The 21657-nt window shown below is 35.1% G+C and overlaps 1 protein-coding gene across 1 annotated transcript; it reads left to right on the forward strand.

Moving 5' to 3' along the window:
• The first annotated feature begins 2391 nt into the window (after nt 1-2391).
• LOC134274515 (uncharacterized) lies at nt 2392-15380 on the forward strand. Its single transcript, XM_062756798.1, has 13 exons — nt 2392-2401; nt 4030-4145; nt 4250-4297; nt 4929-5088; nt 5210-5277; nt 5424-5577; nt 5678-5847; nt 5938-6049; nt 9498-9696; nt 9817-9886; nt 10012-10235; nt 14212-14350; nt 14663-15380. The coding sequence occupies exons 1-13, from the start codon at nt 2392-2394 to the stop codon at nt 14912-14914; spliced, it is 1722 nt and encodes a 573-aa protein (XP_062612782.1). The 3' UTR covers nt 14915-15380.
• Nucleotides 15381-21657: the final 6277 nt, after the last annotated feature.

The following is a 21657-nucleotide window of genomic DNA, read 5'->3' on the forward strand; positions in this document are numbered from 1 at the left end:
GAAAACAGTAATCTCGTATTTTTAAATGCAAGTCACTGCTATTCATCAAGTTTACTTTTAGATCCATCCTTAAGATGTTAACTCCTCCTCTCATAGATACATAATGTTCAATCAAGAGCAGGTAAATGTAAATTATCTGTATTTGGAAAACCGAAAGGACAACAATATGAATTTCATTATTGTCTATTGTCATTATAGTCTTAAATTAATTTTAACATTTAAATTGGATGTCAAATTGACATACGCCTGTAGTAAATGTACAAAAGTGAAATTAGGTTAAGATTTAAAAGCAACAGTAGCAACCGAAAAAGACCCAAAACACATCGCGAAGAGCAGTCTTTCTTTCTCGAAAACTGCTCACGGGTGCATAGGGGTAGAGCATTTGCTTTCTAATTGGGAGGCCCGGGTTCTATTCTCGTTCGAGGAGGCGCGTCAAACAAAAGAGTAAACATAGGGATTGACTGTTCCTTCGCCAAGCGCTCGGCACTAGAAGTGAAAGTCACAGGTCTTTCAGATATGACCTTAAAATCGTAGGTCCCGTGACCGTCACTGCTCAATGACCCTGAGTGCCGAGTATAGGTCTAAATTTGAAACCTCTCACCGGCACACGTTGACGTCTCTGTATGAGTGAAAAATTCTCGAATGGGACGTTAAACAATATACAATCAATTAATCTGTCAAGAAAACTCAAAATGCAATTTTCCTTATATTGGAAATTCAAGATATTTCAAAGGTATTTTATACCCCTGGTATGAAACACAATCACCTAGTATCTTGCACAAATGCCTGGTAAAATACCTTAATCTTTTGATAGTTTACATGTTTACGATCACAGACTGAAGAAGAGATAAACATTCATATATATTATACTTTCTTTAAATAAGTTGAAACTGATTGGTCAAACATTTGCTAGAAAACACTATTACCCACTGAATAATGAAGCTACGCCCTCCAGCGTAGCAACAGTCAATAGTGCTTGACGACGGGTGATATTCCAAAAAAATAGCGACTTCGCAGAATTTATGCGCGCACGGTTCACTGTTATATGTATTTGTATAAAACATTCAGTATAATATAATAAATATTGCAAGTGGTTGAGTGTAATTAAATTGCAGACAGTAGTAGTGGTTTTCTTACCATGAGGTCTTAAATGATTTTCGTAGCAGGTCCTGTTCTTAAACATTCCTTGGCATTCCCGACATTTAATCTCGATCCCTTCATCGGGACAATTAGGGTGTTGTCCTAAACAAAAGGTACAGCGATGAGGGCACTTGGACCGATGGTCTGTGACATTCCTGTACCCCACGTCGCAATGATCACAGTAATAGGGGTTCCCCGTCACTCCCGGCATCGATATGATGGCATCGCAATGACGGTTGTCTAACAATATGTTCAAACAAGTTCCATCTCCCCAGCCTTTGAAGATGCGCTCTAAACAGAGTTTAGTGGAAGTAGATTTGAATTGAAATATTTTCAGTCGATACTGAGGAGCTAATACCTGTTGTAATTTCGTCCACTCTGTATATCCACAAGCTTGAGTGATATCACATCCGGCCTGTTCCATGAGGGCTATGGCTTGGTTCTTCTGATCCAAGGATTGTCTATCTCCTAATCTCATAGGGAGCCAACGTTTTTCCCATTCCGGGTCTGGATGTTCGGGTTTCTGACTGTGTAATCGAGTGACGACGATGGCTCTAGCCAAACAAAATTTATCATGGGGATTGACGATCCGAACGATGGATCGTTTATTGTTCTTGAAAGTTTCTTTATCCACTTGTAAATGTTTGTTTCTGTTTCCACCACTCCCCTGGGGATTCTCGATATGAAGCAGATCGAATTCCGTGGAGCCGTCGCTCAGTTTGAACTCCTTTTTGGATTGTTGCACGTCTTGTATTTTTTTTTAAATGACGTCTTCGTTTAAATCTTTACATTGCATGAACTCGTACGAAATGTCTGATTCCAGAGAATGGTGATGAAGGTTCAGACGGAGGTAATCGTTAGGATTACACTGCATTTTCGATTTGAAGTCTTGTAACATGTTTGTGAATAATCGCCGAAGGAAAGCTGTGTTTTCTTCTTCTTCTGGAAATTCATCGAAATGAACGATATATCTATTTTCATGCGCTTTAAATTTTGGAGAGGTCCTTTTTTGAGCTAGTCTCATATGATAATACTCAGAAATGGGTTTAGGTGGTAAATCTATTTCTCTCTCGGTACTTTTTCGTTTCAATATTCGTTTAGCCTGTACCTGTTTTTCTCTAGTAGAATCCATGTCTATCAGCTGATGGCTCTGAAGGTAAAATGAACCCAGAGTGAAAGAAAAACCGTATTTATACAGTGGATGACGTCATAATGCACAGGTAAGTTTTTGCACACGGCACTTTATAGGTGATGGAAACAGGTATATAAGAAAACGCAGGTAAAAGGTATATTTCTTTTGCACACGACCCTCAGTTTTTGCACACGGCACTTTATAGGTGATGGAAACAGGTATATATAAGAAAACGCAGGTAAAAAAAGTATTTTTGCACACGGCACTTTATAGATGATGGAAACAGGTATATAAGAAAACGCAGGTAAAACGTATATTTCTTTTGCACACGGCCCCTAAAATAAAATCCATGCTATATAAACCAGAGCTGGATATGAAGGATCATTCTGTGTGAGTACTTGGAAGTGAACACAGGTAAAAAAAAAGTTTCAGTGATCAAGTCGGAGGTATGGAAACAAGGTATCGCTGGTTTATTGAGGATTATACTGACAAGAGTGGATCTTGGATGAAAACTAAACTGGGAGTGGCCATGGATTACTTTTAAAATCATCCAGGACAATTCATGAAGGATTTCAGGAAAGAATCATTGGCTAACCAGGGATTTCTTGTAAAAATCTTTCCAGAAAAAATAGTGTGGCTGGAAAAAAGAGTGAAAATCCCATGCCGCCTAACAGGATCTAGAGTGAGGGTGAAAACAAAGCATCATTATCAGCAATACAATTGGGAGATCCAAAATGATCTTGGAACTCTGGATAAAGGTCTCTGGTACATGAATTTAGAAGAGTGCATTGAAGATTTAATGAGGACCAAGAAAGAAGAAGAAAATTATACACAGTATCTATTTTGTCGCATCCCCTTTACCCAGATTAAAGAAATGATGGAACAGTAAGGACATGGGGGTGTTAAACTGAGTGATTGAGGATAGATCATCATCATCATCATCAGAAGAGATGTAAAAAATTGAATAAAATCTGTGTTCTTTGTTTTGTCTTTTGTTAGTGTTTTGAGGAAATCCAGTTCAAACCGGTTATAGGGCTGTCTAGACTGTGAAGCGTGACGTCATAATCACATTCTTTTTTTGAGTCGCTGCCAAGTATTTACCTGTGTCCATAAACAAAACGTAGTACCAACGTACCAATGTAAAAAACACAATGTAAACAACCCCGTATTTAAGGGAATATGTTAGGGTTAAAAAGGGGTTAGGGCTAAGGGGGATAGGGTTAGTTAGGGCTGGGGGGGTTAGGGTTAGGGTTAGTTAGGGGTAGGGGGTTAGGGTTAGTTAGGGGTAGGGGGTTAGGGTTAGTTAGGGCTAGGGGGTGAGGGTTAGTTAGGGTTAGGGGGTTAGGGTTAGGGTTAGTTAGGGCTAGGGGGTTAGGGTTAGGGGTTTAGGGTTAATTAGGGTTAAGGGGCTAGGGTTAGGGTTAGGGGGCTAGGGTTAGAGGGGTTAGGGTTAGGACTGCACTCAGTTGACCCACCTATCCCCTCAACCAATCAAAACTGATCACGTGATTTCTCTCAGCCAATCAGAATGCAGTATCTATCGGGACCCCTTATACTACTTATATTTGATACATCTACTGGTGTTAATTAAATGAAACATATGGAGAAAACGAACAGTATTCAAGATAAAAAGTCCAAAAAAAACAATACAAAATAGGAGCAGAGCAAACGCGGACTTCAGAAACATTAGATTTGGGATCAGTTGCCATGGAGGAGTGAGCATCCCAAAATATACGTTTTGATCTGATCTCTTACAGAAAGATATAAGCGTCAGTCCTCTGTGTATGATCGTATAGCACAAACCACGGGTGGCGATGTTCAAAGGTTTTCATCGTCGTCAGAGTTGGCTTCAAAAGTTGAAGAAGATTTACTGGTAATTCTTTTACAGTTTCAACATGTGAATATTTTTTTCCGAATTAGACAAACATTCGTTTGTATAATAATATGAAAGTACACAATTTCTTGTTTTATGTTTAGAACGATTTGAATATTATCCAAAGTAACTCCACCGAAACCTTGAACACGGTAAGTATTTGTATATAGAAAGTGTAAAAAAATATTTAAACATTCAGTTCAAGGTAAATTTGCTTACTAGTACATGTTTTACATAATTAGATTTGAGGGACTCTTATTTCTTCTCATAACTGTACAACTCTGAATAGAAATTTTAAAAATTGAGTTTGAAATCTAGCAGAAACAATATTTTTGTTGGAACTTCAGCGCATGAAAGTTGAAGTTACATGGATTTCAAAATCATCGTTTAAAGTCGGCATTTTAAGGCCTTGTCAGCATATGTTACATATCATTGGGTCGTACTATGGCTGACTTGTATGGATCCAATTGTTATTGCTTTTGTTTATGTATATATGTATACATGTATATTGAATTAACTGCGGAAAGTTCCATCTACCTAATCAAACAAAATTCACAACTTTTTAAATTCTTGTCCTATTCAATGGACTCGTGAATCAATCATAATTTAATGTTTTAAATTTTGCTTATCGCGCACGTATGTGGTTTGATTTTTGAAAATTTCTCAATATTTAAAACTAATTAAATGAGTAAATAGTACAGGTTAAAAATATTCTACATAGTAAGACACTTACATGTAAAATATTTGGTTTCTCTGCATGACAAATTATCTGCAAACAAACAGGGTAACCTACCATCATCTACATCTATAATCAAATGGGGAACCATCGACCAAGATGACAATGGCAATTTCACAATAGAAGTTGATAATTCAGTATATTCTCTGTATATTGAAATTAATGGAACAACAAATTCAAGTGATATACAACTGAGCAATCCAAACAGTAAGTAAAAAATCCCTAATGTTTAAAAGTGAAAATATCTTATTAAAACAGTTTATTACTATGCTAATTTACTACGTCAGATACTTCAAAAAACAGAATTTTAAATGATATATTTCAACAGGTACATTGGTTTTACTTGGATCTATCGACAAAAATGTACAACAAACAGGGTTACTGATATCAATTCAGGTATGAATCTCGTTAAATTTAAATAAACCGTATTCCCCTCTAAATTAATAATGATCTAAAATTCTAATTTTAACGACTGCTTTGATTCCGATTAAAGTTTTAATTGATGCAAAGACAAAGTATATAATGTCAATTTATACTTTCAGTCCCCAGAAAAGGGAAATTGGAATCTGAAGAAAGTTAGTAATAATCAGTGGAATGTGACTATCACATCTAATAGCTCGTTTGATATTACATCATCTTTACTTGAGATGTCAATGGAAGGCATCCCTTTCCCAGTGAAGGGAAACCCTTTATCGGGTATAAATTCGTCATGTATTGATTGTTTAATGTAATTTCCGAAATGAACTTAAATAATAAAGAATTGAGTTTTAATCTGAAGCAAAATCATATCTTCTAGGCAAGGAGTATTTAGTTGTTACATCACTACAAAATCCCCCTACAAACTATACTGTGACCTCCCTTACGTTAGTGGACGAAGCAGGAAGGACCATCCGAGAAATGAATGCCAGTCTTCTCAGCTCCTCACCAAGCCTCCAGTATTATGCCAAAACCAAGATTGTCCAACAGGTTCTATTGTATTTCTATCATTGTTGAGTTGATTATAAATATCTACTAGATAGTTATTTACAAGGTTTCACATAAATCCTTAACATTTAGGTATCAGGAATTCAGTTACATGGTACAGATTCTATTGGTCATCCTTTCGTTCGCTCCGTTAGACATGTCATCACTTCTGTAGACGTATCCCTCACAATGCGCCCTTTTGTCGGTAAGTACTTTTTATCTTTTATTTAGAAATTTTGCTTAGAGTTGATCAAAATTAAAAGAGGATAGCGCCGATCACAGTTGATTCCATGTAAGGCATTTGGCAGATGTAACCATTTGCACGCATGACGCAGCCAACAGGCCAATCTGTTAACAATCCACCGACACATAATATGCATATGTGAATCCATTATTAAATGTTAAACGGATACTGCTTATTGTATTTATTATGAGATTCAAACATTTTTATACTCCTACAAATGAACTTTGCGTGGTGGGGGTGGGGGTGGGGGGTATATAGGAATCTACTTGTTCTGTCTGTTCGTATGTATGTGCAAACGCGCCCGGTCCACATCTTTCTTATGAAGGGCATTAGAATCAAAGATGCCTAAGGTTGTGTCATGACCTTGACCCAAGGTCATTTGGGCAAGTCACTGAAAGAAAAATTTCTTACTTGACTGGTCCATACTTTTCTTACGTATTAACATAACTTGGTGAGTTTCAATTTTGCACAAAGATTTTGCTTATGAACTGAGAATATGTCATGACCTTAACCCAAGGTTATTTGTGCAAGTTCATTATCACAGAGAAAGTTTTAAAATTCATATTTCGTCCATATCTTCCTTAAGCAGAAAACATGAATCCACTTCATACAAAGATTGCTTATGAACTGAGTGTGTTTCATGACCTTGACAAGAGTCATATATGCAAGTTCAAAGTCTCTAAAAAGTCCATAGTCTGTGTCTGCTCCATATCCTTTTTTATGGAGGAAATTGGTGGGTTCCTATTTTATACAAAGATAGCTTATGACCCGAGGATGTGTCACGACTTTGACCAAAGATCATTTGTTCAAGTTCAAGGTGATTAAAAGAGAAACTTATAAATCGTGTCCCTATCATTAGTATTGATGTTTTATTAGGCTACTCATAGTTTCATTTTTAAAAGATATATAAAGATCAATAATTAGTTTTTTCATTCTAAAAGTTTAAAAAAGATTGTGATGACCAATACCGGTATAAGTGACTTGACATCTTCTCCTACCGGAAAGGGGGGGGGGGCATTTGTCCCTTTTAGACAGTTCTTGTTCTATGAGCGCAGCCACGTAGCATCGTTTTTAAAAGGGGGGGGGGGGGGGGGGGGGGGGGGGCAGCCAGGGAATTTTTTTTGACTTGCCTGAAAAAGTTGACAAGGGATAACCAATTTTTTCGCATTCAATACTACATTTCCCTGATATTTTCCTGTACTATAAAGTGAGGGGGCCAATTAACGTTTCAATGAACAATGTACATAGAATTGTTGGGAAAAAAGTGCCCCCACCCCTGTTGCTACGTGCCTGTTTTGTGGAAAGGAAGTACACCCTTTTTCTACGAGTTTATTCACTCTCATTTCTGTTTCGAGTGAGTCAATTCTTACATAAGCTTTGCCAGTAGGCCTGAATATTACAAACACTCCTTGATCAGCTCCTTGTCTTTTCTCTTATTAGCTCTACTGGTCAGAGACCAGAAGAGCTTATGCGATAGTAATGCGTCCGTCGTCCGTCCGTCTGTCTGTCTGTCCGTCTGTCTGTCTGTAAACAATCTTTCAAAATGCTACTCTTCCTACAGTTTTGGTCTGATTTCAATATAACTTGGCACACAAGTAGACTACACTAAGATACATAATTCTGTATATCGGTTTTTGATTTCGATTAACGGTGTTGCCGTTGTTGCTAAAAATAGAAATTTCTGTGAATTTCAAAATGCTACTCCTCCTACAGTTTTGGTCTGATTTCAATATAACTTGGCACACAAGTAGACTACACTAAGATACATAATTCTGTGCATCGGTTTTTGATTTCGATGAACGGTGTTGCCGTTGTTGCTAAAAATAGAAATTTCTGTGAAATTCTTTCAAAATGCTACTCCTCGTACAGTTTTGGTATGATTTCAATATAACTTGGCACACAAGTAGACTACACTAAGATACATAATTCTGTGTATCGGTTTTTGATTTCGATGAACGGTGTTGCCGTTGTTGCTAAAAATAGAAATTTCTGTGAAATTCTTTCAAAATGCTACTCCTCCTACAGTTTTGGTCTGATTTCAATATAACTTGGCACACAAGTAGACTACACTAAGATACATAATTCTGTGTATCGGTTTTTGATTTCGATGAACGGTGTTGCCGTTGTTGCTAAAAATAGAAATTTCTGTGAAATTCTTTCAAAATGCTACTCCTCGTACAGTTTTGGTCTGATTTCAATATAACTTGGCACACAAGTAGACTACACTAAGATACATAATTCTGTTTATCGGTTTTTGATTTCGATGAACGGTGTTGCCGTGGTTACTAAAAATAGAAATTTCTATGAAATTCTTTCAAAATGCTACTCCTCCTACAGTTTTGGTCTGATTTAAATATAACTTGGCATACAAGTAGACTACACTAAGATACATAATTCTGTATATCAGTTTTTGATTTCGATGAACGGTTTTGCCGTTGTTACTAAAAATAGAAATTTCTGTGAAATTCTTTCAAAATGCTACTCCTCCTACAGTTTTGGTCTGATTTCAATATAACTTGGCACACAAGTAGACTTCACTAAGATACATAATTCTGTGTATCGGTTTTTGATTTCGATGAACGGTGTTGCCATGGTTACTAAAAATAGAAATTTCTGTGAAATTATTTCAAAATACTACTCCTTCTACATTTTTGGTCTGATTTCAATATAACTTAGCACACAAGTAGACTACACTAAGATACATAATTCTGTGTATCGGTTTTTGATTTCGATGAACGGTGTTGCCGTGGTTACTAAAAATAGAAATTTCTATGAAATTCTTTCAAAATGCTATTCCTCCTACAGTTTTGGTCTGATTTCAATATAACTTGGCATACAAGTAGACTACACTAAGATACATGATTCTGTATATCAGTTTTTGATTTCGATGAACGGTGTTGCCGTTGTTACTAAAAATAGAAATTTCTGTGAAATTCTTTCAAAATGCTATTCCTCCTACAGTTTTGGTCTGATTTCAATATAACTTGGCACACAAGTAGACTTCACTAAGATACATAATTCTGTATATCGGTTTTTGATTTCGATGAACGGTGTTGCCATGGTAACTAAAAATAGAAATTTCTGTTAAAAACTCTCAAAATGCTACTCCTCCTGCAGATTAAGTCTGATTATAATATAATGTGGCATGCAAATAGACTATACTAAGAACATAAAGAGACTTAATCAAGGATCATTATTCTTTTTATTGCTGTGGTAAAGTTTCAATTCCCAACTGCTTAAGAACTTTTCTCTTCCTTTGCTATAAGTACAAACCAGTAGAGCTTCAGTCTCGACAGAGACTTCTGGTTTTACAAAGTCTGAAAAAGAGTGAAACAATTTATTTATACAACTAGCACTAATGTCTATTCTCTATTTCTGACTTATTGATACTATTATGCTAAATTTTTAGGAGATCTGTCGCTTTCAAAATTGGAAAAAATTCCATACACAATCACCAACCATGGTGCAGCCAACAAGACTATTGTTGTGACAGTGTCTGATGACCGGGGTTTTATTGTTGGAAATAGATCCTTAACATTGGTTATTCAGCCAGGAGAAATTACAGAGGAATCGTTTAATATAAGAGGAACAATCCCTTCGACTATTGTGTAATGTATCTCTTTTTAATCGATTTATTTCTTTTATTTACCATAATATCTCATCACAACTAAAAGGGGAGAGAGCAATAACAATAGAAAGAGATGACTAAAATCTTCCCTTTTGAATAGTACTTTACAGATATCGGTGCAGGACAAGGAAACGTCAGCAGAGCTCCAATCTGTTACCAAGAAAATGATGGTAGATATATGTATAAACACCATTCTGCTTTTCAAATACTAGTAGTATATATTATATCAATGCTTACCAGAACAAAAATGGGGAAATCGGTATTGGAACTGAAACTTTAATCATAACATTTTAAGGTATCATCTGCCACACGTCCATCGTGTTTTGTGACTTTAAATGAAGATACATGCAGAAATCAACCTTTTAACGACAGTAGTTGTGGCGATGTTGTGTGGCAAGGGAAAGCTGAATTTAATTTTTCCGGAACAGGTTTAAGTTCTATGTCTGTGTCCAGTTCTTCTTTTAATTTGACACACAGTTCACTCCTAGTTTTTTCTGGTCCTGTGGATGCTTCACTAAGGTATACTTTTAATTTTTTTAAATATTTAAAACAAGTCATTTTATAAGATTTAAATCACCTCAAAAACAAAACGCGAGTAAAATAATTCTTGCACGATATTAATGTCATGTTTATCTTCACAACCAGCTTTGGGGATTGCTAGGTATTTCTTTTTACCCCCTTCTCCCTCTCTCCTGTAGGTTATAGATAGACCTACAAAAATTAGAGGTACTGTGAACTGAACTCACTAAATGATATCCCCTATTACTATAATAAGTCCATGTTTTGATCTGAAAAATAAATGTCACGTCTAGAGGTAAAAAAGGGGGTCACAATGGAATTATGTAATAAAGAATCCGTAAAATGTTCATTAAACTCTATTTACTGTTATAGGAGGAGTGGTTTATAAGAAATGGATACCCTTCAATATCATAGAAAGAATGGAAGTGTCCAAAGTTTTGTTATGGGAAACCCAAAATAATTGCTGGATCAACAAGCAAATTCAAAGAATTGTGGTCCCTCGCTTTCGGTGTCTTTGTGGGTGAAATGTCATTTTTATGGAGTATTGTGTCAAATATGAACGTCCTTTTTATATGTCATTCTAAAGTTATCACCGAAGTTGATTTTTTAGCTCACCTGAGCCGAAGGCTCAAGTGAGCTTTTCTGATCAAAATGTGTCCGTTGTCTGTCGTCGTCGTCGTAAACTTTTCACATTTTCATCTTCTTCTCAAGAACCACTGGGCCAATTTCAATCGAACTTGCCACAAAGTATCCTTGGGTAAAGGGGATTCAAGTTTGTTCCAATGAAGGACTAGGCCTTCTTCTAAGGGGGGATAATTATGAATTACTGATAAATTTATGGTATCTTTTAAAAATCTTCTCAAAACCCTGTGGGCCAGGAAAGATGAAACTCAGGTAGAAGCAACCTCTGGTAGTATAGATTCAAGTTTGTTCAAATCATGACCCGGTAGGGTGGATCCATAATGGGGTATGAAAGTTTAACATAGGAATACGTAGGAAAAATCTTTAAAAATCTTTTTCTCAAAGACAGAAAAGCCGTCATTGGTCATAGTTATATGGAAGCATACTCCCAAAGTGTAGATTCAAGTTTGTTCAAATCATGACCCTCTGGGTTAGTGGGGCACAAAGTTAAAATAGGAATACATGGGAAAAATCTTTAAAAATCTTCTCAAGAACAGCAAAGCCATGATTGGTCATAGTTACATGTATATGGAAGCATCCTCTGGTAGAGAAGATTCAAGTTTGTTCAATCATGACCCCTGAAGCAAGGGTGGGGCCATCATGGGTGATCAAAATAGGATTACATAGAAAAAAATCTTTAAAATTCTTCTTCTTGAGAACAGCAAAGTTGTCATTGGTCATAGTTTTATGGAAGCATCCTCAAGTACAGCTCAACGCACTTTTTAAGCTCACATGGTTTTTCGCACTGATTAAGGTCACATTGCCATAATAAAATGTTGAGTAGAGAGACAACAAAATGCATTTTAAAGGTACTTGTTTACATTATTTGAGTTTTATTTCATTTACATTAACATAATTTACACAAATAAGTTAATAAAACTTTGATATATTCATGGTTGAAAAATAGCAACTATTCCCATTTGATTTTTTGTTCTTCCTTGCCAATTGTAGCTGTCGTTTTCTCCGTTCTTTTGAAAGCAGTATCTCTTTTCAGAAACGTAGACACGGGCACAACACAGCTTGTATAACTTGTATTTTCTGTATATTCTGACTCTTTAGCGCGGGATGATAATAGTATTTTTCATCTGTTTGACTGATTTGTGTGCTAAAAAGGTGGCATTTTTCAGAGTTACCCTCTAAAATCTAGAATCGTGAAAGATTAATCCCAATGCAAAATTTTAACGGGTCAAACCGTAAATGCAATAGAATTTTCCTTTTCATAGAAAGAATATACTATTTTAAAAAAATTAACAATACTTCAATATCCTACCCTTAAGTGTGGTTTCTTTCTGCAATGTTATCATTTTTCGGCGCTGCATTTCGACAAAACCAGGAGGAGTATGGTAAATAACAAAGAATTTTGAAAAATACTCACCTTTAAGAAGAAAATCAAAAATTTTCAACTACATAATATCAATAAAAGCTTGTTTTATTTAATTTGTAAAAACCTATGGTGGAATCCTATAGTAGAAACATCGTACCATTTATTGATTAATTCCCTTTTAATACATCCACTTCAGAAACTTAAGATAATGATTCTAAAGGACTTATGTCCTTGACATTATATATGTAATATTACGTAGGGCTGTTTCATCGTACTGAAGTTAGAAAATGGTAATTTTTATAACAAAAATGTGACCTTAATTTGTGAGAAAAACCATGTGAGCTTAAAAAGTGCGTTAAGCTGTAGTGTAGATTCAAGTTTGTTCAAATCATGACCCCCAAGGGTAGAGTGGGGCCAAAATTTGGTATCCGAGTTTTACATAGAAATACAATGGAATAAACAACAAAGCCATTATGTGTCGTATTAATTCAAAAGCATTCTTAGGAAGTGTAGATTTAAGCCCCCCCTTCCTTCCTCGAGCCCACTTTTATATTATATTTAAACTTTTTAATACTGAACTGATTTTTCTTTTACCTAGCTAGTTGCTCAGGTAAGCGTTGTGACCCTTGGGCCTCTTGTTTTACAAAAAGTCAATTGTGAAGATTCAGGTAAAGGGGTCAGAAATCATAGCATGCTCGGAGATATCTTGTCACAGAAAATGCATGTGTCAAATATGAAAACCCATCTCTTCTCAATCAAAAGTTAAAAGGATAAATTAACATGTTTTAAAAATTTGGTCAAAGTTCAAGGACAAGGTCACTAGATCAAAAAACCAGTGTATTTAGAAAGCAAATAAGAAAGTCCTGTGTCTTTTCATTCACAAGTCATAAGCAAGTTTCAAGTTTTTGAAAAGTGGGTCCAACTTCAAGGTCACGAGGTAAAAAAAATCAAATTTTAGAAAGGTCTTGCCACGGCTAAAATACAGATTTAGTATGAAAGCCCCTTATCCCTTCTCATTCAAAAGTTATGGCCAATTTTAAGTCTTTCATTTTTTGTAAAGTAAGTCAGTCACGAGGTCAAAAATCATAGTGTATTTATAAGGTCTTGTCACAGGCAAAACACAGGTCTAATATAAAAGCCTTATCTCCTCTCATTCAAAAGTTATGACCAAGGTTCAATGTTTTGAAAAGTGGGTCAAATTCAAGGTCAAGAGGTAAAAAAATCATAGTGTAGTTATAAAGGCCTCGTCACAGGTAATATACATAATTAATATGAAATATAATTTAGAAACCCTTTCTGTTCTCTTTCAAAAGCTTTGGCCAATTCAAAGTAATGTTTATTTTTTTTTTAAGTAGGTCAAACTTTCAGTCAAGGTCACAGGGTCAAAAATCATAATTATTTAGAAAGGACTTGTCACAGCTTATATACATATGTAATATGAAAGCCCCATCTCTTCTCATTCAAAAGATATGACCAAGGTTTAAGTTTTTATGACGGACGAATGAGATTCAATGTCCCCTCGCTTTCGCGAAAGCGGAGGACAAAAGTAAAACAGAGGGTGCACAATGGTTCTATTTAACAAAGATAATTAAATTTCATTCATTGGTATATGAGGAATTGCGGATAAGAGATGGGTACCCAAAAGCGTAATAGACGGATGGACATCCAAATCACTATACATGTACCCTTCACTTTCCAAGAGTAATCTACAGACATTATGAAACACCCAGTATAATTTAATTAAATAAAATTAAAATCCTGCACTTGGCACCTTAAAACAATTTTTGCAAAGATAGATATATTTTGTGCCGGCATCTTCTGTTACAGGTCTAGAACGAGGCGAGACCATTTCCATTTCATTCACTGTTCCACATTGTCGACATTAAATGTCTTAATTTCTTAACAGTCGTCCTATGTTGTGATACACCAAGAATCTCTACTTACATGAGTAAATTAAAAAAAAAATTTCAGAGGAGATTGCTGTACCCCATCAGTTGTTCTCAGTGCTATTGATGGTGAGGGCTTCATCTCTCAATGTAGATTTACCTTGTATTCAGAGGTCTCATCTGACAACATCGTAATGGATTCCATAAATCCCATTATGCAGGAGGTTTGTATGCTAGTCACGAATGTTATCCTTGTACCAAATAATTGGAACGCATATTCGAGAAACCTTTATTGAATAGGGTCCATTACAGTGTAAATTATAAGTATACTGCTTAGTTCAAATTGCCAGAGACCAAAATAGTGGTAAAATGTTGTGTGCCTTATCTCTTTTTCGGCAACAACTACAACATTCATTTCCATATACTAACAACCAAAAATGCTATAGAATTGAATATTTCATATATGCTTAAGGAAAGGTTCATGTGATTTTTACTTAACTGTTTACTGAACTTGTATAAAGATTAATTTGTTGCAGAGTTCTTTACCGAGTTCCCAGGATTTGGCCATCATTGGTGGAGCAGTTGGGGGTGCAATAGCTGGAATAGTCATCGTCTCTGTGTCTGTATTTCTGAAACTTAAGCACATATTTAATTCAAAGACATACAAGGTCGATGACATCAGTCATTCATTTGTTACTCGATCCGAAAAAATAAAAAATACACACTTTAAAAACTTAGAAAAATCGTCATATCCAAATACTGCCAGAGAAGTAGAAATTGGTTACTGAATCTACAAAAAACGTCCTATCAAAGTTCTGCCAGAGAAGTAGAAATTAGTTTCTGAATCTACAATTTTCTCAGTGACTGATGTCATTTTCTCCGTATCCCTTTACTTTCCTTGTTTGTAAATTAGAACCGAAGTTATATCAGAATTTTTGACGTTACCTCATTTTTGTTTCTCATGCATTTATTTCTCAAGATCGCTCGCAAGATATTTTTATATAGTTTAATTCTGGTTGTAACGCTGTATTTGATTGGATAAAAAATTTACTTTCTATCGTATAAAATGGGTTGCCTACGTCACAATGACTTGCGTCAAAAACGTATCAATCCGCCTGATGTTACATTGAAATTTTGTACAAATTAAAGTCATTTTGTTAGAACAGTCATCTTTTTTTCTAACATCAAATGAATGAAAATTAAACTATAAGTAATGAATTTAATAGCTACCCATTTTATACGGTATAAACTGGGTTGGAACAGCTTTTTTATAAACAGCGTCGCGGTTTATAAAGCGTAAACTGCCCCAACCCAGTTTATACCGTATAAAATGGGTAGCTATTAAATTCATTCCTTAATTATTTGTCTTAAACATAATCTTGTTTAAACAAAAATTAAATGTTAGTGTATCTTGACTCGCAATAAAAATCATTTAATTTTATTCGTATGTTTTTAGATAATTATATTTTTTAGCTCGTCTAGCTGAGCTAGAAGCTCAAGTGAGCTTTAAAATATCACACAAGCTGAAAGCCCAAGTAAGCTTTCTGATCTCATTTAGCCTGTCTGTCTGTAAACTTTTCTTTATATTAACTTCTGCAAAAGAACTACTGGACCAAATTTTACTTGCCACAAAGCATCCTTGTGTAAAATGAATTTAAGGCTGTTCCAATGAAAAGCCCAGTTCTCTTTAAAGGGAAGAAAATATAAGAATTGGTGAAATTTGACACCCTTTTTAGAAACTTTCTTCTAAAAACCCAAAGACCAGAAAAGTGGAAACTTATTGTTAAATCTTTATTACATAGTGTTCAAATCATGACCCGTGGGGGCAATAGGAACATTTACTTCATCGCACACGGCTTAAAAATTTGGCATAAGTTCCTGACAAGAATGGGCATCCCTTCCAGCAAATAGAAATTCATCAAGTTAGTTGATACTTTAGGATGCTGTATAGAAAGAAGCCCACTGCAAAAAAGTAGATTGATTGTACGAGGGGTGATCAAAAAGTTCGCGAACTGTCTCTATATCTACAAACCACGATTCAGATTAGAAAAAAAATTTGGTACACACATAGATAAATACTTTATTCAGCATATGCTATTTATAGAACTAGTATAAGGCTCCTTGTTTGTGACGTCACAATGTGAAAATGACGTCACTATGTAGGTCACTTGTGACAAAAAGTTTACTATGAGTTAGTAATTTAGGCCTATGATAACGAAGTTTAAGCCCTTGCGAGAATCCATTAATTAATCTATTTGCTACAATTTTGTTTGGATAATGGACGAGATAGTTTCAAAGGGCATGAATATTAATGGCGTTGAGCCAAGACGCCATAGACTGGGGGCTGTGGATTCTTGGTCTTGAGTAGGTTTGGTGCAGGATACTGTTGTTGGAACAGATTACCCCTTGTAGTTGACATTTGCACATGTGGTCTGTGGACGAGAACTTGACTGCCAATACAACTGACCGTATGGTCAAAACATTTATACTAGAAGCTGTGCAAAATTAAAAGAGCTTTCATTTGATATAATGAAATGGGACTTGTCCCTCAAGTTCAGGGCTTAGAGGGACTAAAAAATTCTTAACGATCAATAATTTGTTGAAAATTACTGACTTAAATGTTTATCTTAATGATTGGGAACTACATATCGGTATCAGTTTTCATTGCTAAGTATACATGGACGTCGACGTCGTCATCAAATCATCATTCGTTAAAAATTTTACAATGTTCTTGTTTTATTCAATTGAATCAATATAATTGAGCCTCGTCGGATAGAAATCGACCTTATCGTTTGCAACGTCATGAGAAAAAAGCGAATAAAGTTGAGAAAGATTTCCCGGTATTTTTCAGGCACGTAGCATCGTTTTTGAAAGTGGGGGGGCCAACCTGAGAAAATTTTTTTTACTTACCTAAAAAAAGTTGACAAGCAAAAAAAAAAAAAAAAAAAAAAAAAAAAAAAAATTAATAAATTTCCCAAACTCAAAAATCCTATTTCGTGGGGGGGGGGGAGGGGGGGGGGTAGTGGCCAACTTTTTTCAAGAAAAAATTACTTTCACTTCCAATTTTTTCCTATATTTTCTTTCAATGTATATACTGTTGTAGAGAGTGGGGGGGCCAACCACCTTTACAATAGACATTTTCTATAGTAAAGGTAATGTTGGGAGAAAAAGTGGGGGGTCCAGGCCCCCCCTGATACTACGTGCCTGTTTTTACTACACATGCTTTTCACGTTAAGGAATGTTTTAGACATCGTTAACTTCAGTTCAAAGATTTTTTCTTTAAAAACAAAAAACGGATCATTTTATTTTAAATATGTACTAATAAAATAAACAAATTTTAAATGCATTCCCCTTCGTAGAGCCTTATTTTTTTTATTGTTACCATGGATCAATGTAAACATAAGCCAGAGGAATGCCGAGTCCGATCTACACTTATTTTTTTTTTCAAACAGCAGAAGATGTAAGGCCATTTCTAACAACAGATAAATAATAAGTTGGTAGACATATAACGAAGAAAAAATGGCATGGTGCATTACTGAGGAAGTGCAGAATATATTTTTTATTGTAGTTAAGAGTATAAATTTTAGCCAGAGGAGACGTAATCTGGCACAGAAAATCGCATGCAGTAATAGCCTAGTGTGTCAACTTCATTTACTATCAGCGTGTGCACATGTATTCGATCATTCACGATTAAATTCGCAATATTATATTAGATATACTTTAGTGTTTCATGTCTTTGAATGAATTTACGTGTATTTTCGAATTTATCACAGAAATTAACCAACCAACCAACCAACCAAAACAAAACAAACAGCTAGGCATATCGAGTCAGTACAAAATGTACAAAGGCCACGATTCAACATCTTTTAAAACGCATTTTTCTAACTACAATATTAAGAGATATCAAGAAACAAGTAATACTGGTATTTTTTAAGGCAATTTCTTCATATATCAGTAATTCTCAAACGGAAATACGTATTGTCCGAAGCGACTGGATACGATACTAGTAAATTGTGCAAGTTGCTTCCCTTTGACGCAAAAAGAGGCTCAACACAGGGAATCATTTCCTTAAAAAAGAGATGTTTTTTCTCTCTATCTTAACATTTGTCTCTCTTCCATTACCAGATTTTAAGTTAATTTTCTTAAATATTTCACTCCTTATTTTGCAAGTTTATAAAAATACGGACGATGGATTATCTATGATTTTTTTTTTTTTTTTTTAACTTGGCTAGCGAAAATATAAGATGGACCCTGTTTGTAAAACATATCCCTCTACGTCATTAATATTTTAAATACTTGTAAACCAAAAAAATTGCTCTAAAGTCGGATGTAAAAAAAACAATAGTTTTGTGAAAGGTATTCTTAATATTCAGCATAATGTTTAGTATTTTGAACCCCGTTAATACCATTACTTTTCTCCGAAAAAAAATCATGTTGAGCAGGATTTCACCTGTTCGTGAATAACAGGAATATGGTTTCGTTTTGTACTAAGACTTTCATTTATAACATCAAAACGTTCTCTACATTATGAAATTCTTCTACAATTCTCCTTTTTTTAAGAGAGGGTGGATACCCAACACAGATAACTTAATTACAAATCTCAATTTTTTTATTTTATTTTTTTTTTATTTACAAAATCATAAAACAAATAAATATGAAATGTCTTTAATTTTATAAGTGTTGTGTTGGACTGGGTCGGAAAGGGATATCAGAATGTTGTCGATGCGTACGCCGCGTGCCTTCATACATATTATTTTTTTCAAAAGGCTAGTTAATGTTTTGTTTGTTTTTTTGTTTTTTTTGCCGGGGGGAGGGGGTCTTTAAGTCGGCATACATGTATATAAAGCTACCTCGCTTGCTAAATATGATATAATTTATTTTAGAATACTACGCACCCAGCTGAATCCGACTATCCAATTCATAGCTGCATTATTTATTCTTTTTTTTAAAATTGGTTTCAGGGCATTTCCTAATAAAATATTTCTTAAGACATTCTCAAAACAGTCTGTTAATTGAATTGAAAAAGAAAGAAAATGTTCTGGCACATGGTTTTATATCGTAATTAAACATATCTTTTATTTTTATTTTTCTGTCCCTCGATGCATGCATTTCTAATACTCCAGGTAACAAAGAAATTATAATTTTTGCATTTCTGAAATTCATATTGATATCCCTTCATTTTTTTCTGTTGATAAAGATATTTTGTTATTACGTTATGTAAATCTCTTTTTCAAATGCATTAGAATGTTGCGTAACAAATTAACTATCATCGTCGGAAATCCACGAGTGATCTCGTCTTTACTTATCACCCGGTGATGAGTAAAGATGAGATCATCCTTGGCTATCCGATGATAATAAACTATATGCTATAAAGAACAAAAGAAATTAAAAATCATTTTCCAAAAATAATGCATGCATACTTATTGAGTCGAGAATTTCAGTCAATGGGTATACGATTATGTTTCCCGCGACTTTCCGCTACATGTAACTATAAATCTTATTCTTCTAAATTAAGGTGGGGTCTCTCACATACGAAGTTAATTAAAAATGTACGAACGATGGATGATTATTATTTTATTTTACAATGAAGTTTAGAATATTTACATCAAATTGAGTTTTAAAGTAAAATTTTGTACATTATGAGATATTTTGTTGATAAACACAGAGAGAAATTAACATATTTTTGAAATTATAGTCCGTAGGATGGATTGTTAATTAGTTCCCTATATTAAGGTTATCAACTACATGTATTTTGCATGCAACAGATGAGAATTTCCCGCCGATAATTGCTGAAATCTTGCAGAATCGGCGCTAAGTAAAATCAATCAATCATTAATTTGTACATGTATATTTACCTATTTATTTTTCTACATTATGGATAATATACATTTGATGAAAAGACGATTGGGTTTTTACTAGGAGGGGGCAGGGGGGGGGGGGGGGGGTAATAATGTAAAGACATAGTGGCTAATTTTTTATCGAGCTATCCGTCGTCCAATTACAACCAAGCGAGAATGTTGTGGTGGAAAAGAGGGTGTATATAATATGAACTAGCTATCTGAAGGTGAATGTGGCTGCAGTAGAAACGGTTTTTGGGGAAAAATCCTAATAAAATGCACTTGCTTTTAGACACAGGGCTAGTATCACACCATGTTTGATTTCACGTAACAACGATGTATATACAGATGGATGTGTTTTTTAAAATTTAACTTAAGAATAATTATTGTAGCATGATTGAAGTTGTGATTTTATTGGCCGCATGGTTCATGTGTTTTCTGTAAGAAACTAGGTATTTCTGAGATCGAATTCGAATCCCTGTAAAATTTGACTCGATCTCATTGGTTCCCTTTTCCTTTACATGGTGATTACGTAAAATCGAACATACTGTTTTAACTAACTTGCATGCTTAAGCTTTGAGGATAAAGGCTTTATCAAACGTAAAAGTAGCATAGTGTAGATCTATATTTTGTTTATTGTAAGTTCAGTTATTCATAGAGACAAAGCTGTCGGTACGAAAGACAGAATAGTAGAAATTAAAGATCGGGGGGGGGGGGTGTTGAGTATTCGCTTTTTAAAGGATTTAAAATACAGTTAACACAGTTTTTGGGATGTACATCATGATCATGTGTTTTTGTCATTTATTAAGCAATTCTTTTAACTTAGACATGATGACCGTTGAATTGCTACGCGTTGACAGGTGCCCTACCGAACAACGGAGAATAAACCATGACGTCACAATTGAATCGTGAAAAAAACACGATATGCTCAGAGTTAATTTTGCAAACATACCAATTTCAAAATGTAATAACTTTCTTATAAATGAAGATATTTTGATTCCGTTTTCAGGTTTTGTAATGGTTTTACATGGACCATTGAAAAACACAAAAATCTCAAAATCGATAAATTTTGCCATAAGGTCGATTTCTATCCGACGAGGCTTTATAAAGAATTGAATCGGTAACTTTACTCGTTTATGTCGTACGTGTAGATTGCTTATTACACCAGTGGCGGATTTAGGGGGGCGCCCCCCCCCCCCTCAAATTATCAAAGTTAGGGTAAATCAGTTTCGTCTAGAAAATGTTAATATGTCTACTTGGTACACCTCTTTTTTACCCTACCAAATCTCTAGAATCCAGGAGCTTCCGGGGTTCCCCACCCTGGGCCCCCACCAGGGCTTTGCCCTGGACCCACTGGGGGCCTCAAGGCGGCCTCCAGACCCCCTGCCTATATTTGGCGCCCCCTCTAACTTCAATTCCTGGATCCGCGCTTGTACACGTTTTAAACTTGTAGCTACACTTTGGATTTGACCTCATGATGTTGAAGAACACCAACAATTGATGACGTCATCCGAGTTTGTCGCACAACGTCTAACTAAACCTTCCATCATATATTACGTATAAAGGGGTCAGGATATCAAATATTTGAGGCATTGTATCTCCAAAAGGAGAAATATTTTGATAAGCAATATCAAAAAAAGATGTTCAGAATAATGTTATCAATAACAATCACAATTTTAATTTGGAACTGACCG

This window comes from Saccostrea cucullata, unplaced genomic scaffold, assembly GCF_032062105.1.
Source record: "Saccostrea cucullata isolate Sc308-1 unplaced genomic scaffold, CSIRO_AGI_Scuc_v1 ctg719, whole genome shotgun sequence".
Lineage (NCBI taxonomy): Eukaryota > Metazoa > Mollusca > Bivalvia > Ostreida > Ostreidae > Saccostrea > Saccostrea cuccullata.